Genomic DNA, 5,737 nt, shown 5'->3' with positions numbered 1-5,737 from the left:
ATTCACTTTATTCATTCGTGTAAAGGCCTGCACCACTCGGGAGAATTCGGAACTGCAACAGTTGGAAAGGCCGTTTCCCTACGACTTTAGACTATTGTTTTCTTTAAGACTTTTCTTCCTGTTAATCCACCAGCCTCAATAGCATTCTTACTTTAAAAGAACTCACTGCCCAACAGTGAAAAAAATCCAATTCTCATTTGAAAATTTAAAAGGAAGCTGGAAGCATACAGCTAGGCTTTGCTGAACTGTAGACTAATTGATTAAACATTCTTCTCATATTTGTTCTTTTTTCAGTATATCTCAAAAACAGTGAGACATGGAGATATACCACCAGCCTTTAATTGTCAGATACTACCTTTATTTTATCATTCAAAATGCTGAAGAACTGTGGTTTTGTTCGACAAAAACCCACAAGACATAAAAAAATGTCTGTGGTCAAAAGAGATCAGATTAACAAATAAAAGCTGCTTTCAGTCTATGAGAACAGGAAATCAGTTGTCTGATGAAACTTCATTCTGATTGTCTGCAGACTTTCTTTCTTATTCTAACAGATCGCTCCCCGATTGCTTGCTCTGGTTTTGCTTTCGCCTTACAACTTTTGCATAGTCATTTGTGTCATAGTTCAGATGACCCTAAGAGAGACTTTTAGCATCTATCATACTGTATTACATTCAATAATGATTGTTAGATAATGTCACAGATGATTAATACACATTTGGAGGGAATTTTAAATGCATGGGTTCTCTCCAGGTACTCTGGCTTCCTCATTACAGTCCAAAAAAACATTACTTCTGAGTTGAGTTTGTGTGTGAATGGTGGTTTGTCCTGTTTGTCTCTGTGTTGCCTGGCGACCTGTTCAGGGTCTACCCGGCCTCTCGCCTGTAGAAGCCTGGAGATAGGCACCAGCACCCCTCGAGACCCTGCTTGGGATAAGCGTGATGGAAGATGGATGGATAGCTAGAGAGTCTTTTCTCCATGTTTCTTTGAGAGCTCTTGTTTAAAGTGATCTGCCAAGCAGCGTTGGAGTAAAAGGCGGGTGGTTTGGGGCAATAGACACCCAGATAATTGACATTTGACAAGACCAGGTAAATCCTGTGAATAGGTTAGCACCATGCAACACAAAAAGTTGCAATGCTTCCAAGAGCAGGGCGTCTATAGTTGGTCCTCGAGGCACTTGTGGACAAGAGGCAAGAGTTAAACTCAGTGAGGACTCTACACTGAAAGAGTGGGTGAGACAACATTGGTGGAGAAATTAGAGGAGAAGCCAAGTTTAATGGAAGAGACACATGGAGGGGAAGATGAGGAGATTCGGTTGGTTAAACCTGACTTAGTTATTTCCATGCTCTCAATGGTTTCCCTTAGTGATTTTCAATACATTCAATGTTTTGGGAATTCAGTAATGTTGTTGTGTGAGGGACAGATTTTTCTAAACAGGCCTGCAATACTGTCATCGCCCGCCACTGGGTTGAGTCTAAGTGTGGGCATGTTGACTTACTGCAGCAACCCATTTATCAGAAAGAGTTGTTATGTTTAAGTTTTTTTTTGCCCTCCTTGTAAAGGGAATAAAAGGTGAGAGAGGTACAATTAAGAAATAATTTTGACAGGTGGTGAACATTGTTTCAAAGAAGTACTTGGTTTACTTTTATGATGTGGTAAGTTGGTTGTTAAGGCTCCTGGGATGCATCTAGTTCGATAGCCCTTATCTGTTATCAAACAAGGTCACCCCTACATTCTGGTGCACACCAACAGAGTGGTGGTAGGGGCTAATATCTTAGTGACTCTTCTCCTCTGTCTTTTCTCAAAGGGAGATAATCTCCAGGATCCTGTTGCTTGTGACTAACTTATGTCCTTGTGGTCAATGTCCATCTTCTCCTGTTCAGTCTAATTTCATCAGTAGGCTAATCAGGGAAAAGTCTGACAATGAAGGTAACACTTCGCCCAGTTGCATTTGATCAAGCAGATTTACAAAGATAGAATCAAGCAGAACTCTGACTGCACACAGACCATTGTGAGACAGAAACCCCATACCACTTTTGTGGTGGTCTTTATATCTTTCATTTGTGTGATGTGGGCAGAAGGAGAGAGAAACTGCAGTCAAATAGTTGACCCTCCAGCCATGTTTCAGTAAAACAAGTAATGCTATGGTCTTAATATTTTTGTCAACTTTCTTGCAAAGTCTTGAAGCTTTCTACTTTTTTTGTTAGAATTCTCCCATTGCCAATAATGATTATTTGGAAGAGATGGTTTTAATTTCTCATCCTTTCTCATCTTGCAGCTAGAAGCCCATTTCACAAAGCAGCTTAAACCAACTCAGACTAAAATCCTCAACCCTGAATTAATCTAGCTGAAGATTGGAAACTCATAGTATTAGGTTTCAAAAAGCTCCTGTGGATTAGTTTAATCAACTGTGTTGAGCCCGTGCATAACAAGCATGAAAAGCCATTATCATTGGAGCCCTGATTCAACAAGTCACCATGACAACAGGGAACAGGAAGTTACTATTCAACACCACTGGAACTGTAGATTTTAATGCAGAAATTTAAAAAAATGAAAAAACATTAGAGAATATGTTTCAGAGACAAAGAAACAGTGCTACAGATGCAAAGGAGAGAGAGGTGGATAAGGAGAAGACTGTTGCTTGACTAAATGAATAGGTTTACACACTGTTAAAAAAATTTAAAGGAACACTTTGAAACCACATCAGGTCTCAATGGGGGAAAAAATCATGCTGTTTATTTATACTGATATGGACTGGGTGATGTGTTATGAACCAAAGGATGCCACCATCATTTCATGGAAATTAAAATTATCAACCCACAGAGGGCTGAATTCAAAGACACCCCAAAAATTACAGTGACAAAAGGATGAGGCAGCCTAGTCCATTTTGCTGAAATTTCAATGCAGCAACTCAAAATGGTATTCAGTAATTTGTATGGCCCCCCAAATGTGTGCATGCATGCCTGACAACATTGGGGCATGCTCCTAATGAGATGACGGATGGCGTCCTGGGGTATCTCCTCCCAGATCTGGACCAGGGCATCACTGAGCTCCTGGACAGTCTGAGATGCAACCTGGTGGCGTCGGATGGATCAACACATAATGTCCCAGAGGTGCTCTATTGGATTTAGGTCAGGCGAGCGTGGGGGCCAATTAATGGTATCAACTCCTTCATCCTCCAGGAACTGCCTGCATACTCTCACCACATGAGGCCGGCATTGTCGTTCACGAGGAGGAACCCAGGACCCACTGCACCAGCATAGGGTGTGACAATGGGTGCAAAGATTTCATCCCGATACCTAATGGCAGTCAGGGTGCCGTTTTCTAGCCTGTATAGGTCTGTGAGTCCCTCCATTGATATGCCTCCCCAGACCATCGCTGACCGACAACCAAACCAGTCATGCTAAATGATGCTACAGGCAGTATAACGTTCTCCAAGGCTTCTCCAGACCCTTTCACATCTGTCACATGTGCTCAGGGTGAACCTGCTCTCATCTGTGAAAAGCACAGGGTGTTAGTGGCGGACTTGCCAATTCCGGTGTTCCGAGGCAAATGCCAATCGAGCTCCACGGTGCCAGGCAGTGAGCACAGGGCTCACTAGAGGACGTCGGGCCCTCAGACCACCCTCGTGAAGTCTGTCTCTTATTGTTTGGTCAAAGACATTCACACCAGTGGCCTGCTGGAGGTCATTTTGTAGGGCTCTGGTGAGGCTCCTCCTGGTCCTCCTTACACAAAGGAGCAGATACAGGTCCGGCTGATGGGTTGTAGACCTTCTATGGCCCTGTCCAGCTCTCCTGGAGTAACTGCCTGTCTCCTGGAATCTCCTCCATGGTCACGTATTGATGTGCCATCCTGGAGGAGTTGGACTGCCTGTGCAACCTCTGTAGGGTCCAGGTAGCGCCTCATGCTAACAGTAGTGACAGTGACCCTGGCCAAATGCAAACCTGGTGAAAAAGAGTAAGAAAAGATGAGGAGGAGAAAAATGTCAGTGGCCTCCACCTGTAAAACAATTCCTGTTTTGACGGTCGTCTCGTTGTTGCCCCTCTAGTGCACCTGTTAATTTCATTAACACCAAAGCTGCTGAAACTGATTAACAACCCCCTCCGTTACTTACCTGATCAAATCAATATGACAGAAGTTTAATTAACTTGATGCTATACTCTGATTACAAAGTGTTCCTTTAATTTTTTTGAGTAGTGTATAAAGAGCATTTATCAGATGACTCTCCTCTCTGTTGTTCCATTTGTAAGTAACTAAGATAGGATTTTACCTGGTCAAATCACATTTGTAGTCGAGACTAATAATAAAGGTCCTAATTTTTTTCCCCCAGCAGAAACTGAATTTTAGAGAAGTAAGAATTAGGTTTTTTGTACAAATAGTTTAGTGTATAATCAGTTTGTTTTCTTTTCTTTTTCAAAATTCAATGAAACATTAATGATTTATAAATAATACAAAGGCTCTCTCTCAGGGCTGTCTTTAAAGTCCACTAAAAATGTCCTTGACATGGCTAAAGGCTCATTGGAGGACGATGCAGCGATCTTTTAATGTGTAGAAAAATTTAATTATTGCATGAGTTTACCAGATGCGATTCATTGGTCAATGTTGTGACTGCCTTGAAAACAATAAACTAATGACATCTAGTGTCAGATGAGTGGTACTGCTGCTAAAAAACAAACTAAAATCTAGAAAAAAACTTCCTTTACTTCTGATTAAATATCATAATATTTGCTTTAGCTATAGAATTTCTTTTTAGAATGACTCACAAAATTATGAAAATAAAAAGCCCAATGTTGATGTCAGGTAGGAAAAAGAAGCAGAAGGAAAAACTGTAATTTTCTCTTAACCAGTAGAGTGAAAATTATTGATACCATCTCTAGGATTGCCACTTTACTAAAATCAGCATCGACGCACTGTCTCCCGATGCTAAACTAGGTTGATCTTAATGATACAATAAAAGATGTGAGCTCTATTAGCTCGAACAGATGAAGTTCCAGTATCTGATTCTATTTGTTTAACCATAACCTCTGAACTTACCTGTGCTTGAGATATTTAATGATATGTAAAGACCTACAGGTTGAATGTATGGAAGCCCGTTTCCACCATATGTAACTAAAAAAAATGCCAAATAGAAATTAATAATTATGAGATACAATGTGATATTCACTTTATATCTCATAATTATGACTTTGTACATAGGCACATCATGTTGCATGGTCATTATGAAGTCAATGAACATATTTCACAAATCCATCAGAATAAAATTAATGTGCTAATGGAGCATAATAATACAGATGTGCCGAAAGTGCTAAAATGATGAGTTATATGTAATATACGTGTATTTATTACATTTTTAAAATTACATCCTACATATAGTTTTTTTTAAATGATTAAGATTTAAGATTTTACATAAAAACTGCATTACTTTTTGTAATTCAGTCTTTTTTTTTAAATTTTGTAAAAATTTGTCTGTTAATGCTATAGTTTTTTCTGTTTGCAAATTGTGCATGCATGGTGCCTTATATACTTTTCTGTTGTGTCTTTGCATCAGTCTTTAAAACTGACAGATTTGACAGTTTTCAATATGGCGGCTTGAGGTGCGGCCGTGTTTTGGAGTGCTAGCACGCCACTTCATTATATTTCTCCACTTATACCCCATAAATATTGCCAGAACACTCTCATTCTCTTTCTGCGACACTGCGATGAGCATTAGTAGATACTTCTTGACTCAGTCTGACAATAT

General features: G+C 40.0%; 1 protein-coding gene across 1 annotated transcript in view; it reads left to right on the top strand.

The window, feature by feature from the left end:
- Window positions 1-1,920: 1,920 nt before the first annotated feature.
- LOC107096128 (tripartite motif-containing protein 16-like) overlaps window positions 1,921-5,737 on the top strand; it is a 6,138-nt gene continuing 2,321 nt past the window's right edge. The window contains exon 1 of the mRNA XM_015392641.1: window positions 1,921-1,926. Coding sequence (XP_015248127.1) covers window positions 1,921-1,926 — 6 coding nt within the window. The remainder of the gene's footprint in view (window positions 1,927-5,737) is intronic.

Source organism: Cyprinodon variegatus, unplaced genomic scaffold (genome assembly GCF_000732505.1).
Source record: "Cyprinodon variegatus isolate N-32 unplaced genomic scaffold, C_variegatus-1.0 Scaffold600, whole genome shotgun sequence".
Lineage (NCBI taxonomy): Eukaryota > Metazoa > Chordata > Actinopteri > Cyprinodontiformes > Cyprinodontidae > Cyprinodon > Cyprinodon variegatus.
The sequence above is the reverse complement of the archived record's forward strand: the minus strand, read 5'-3'. Positions and strand labels throughout refer to the sequence as shown.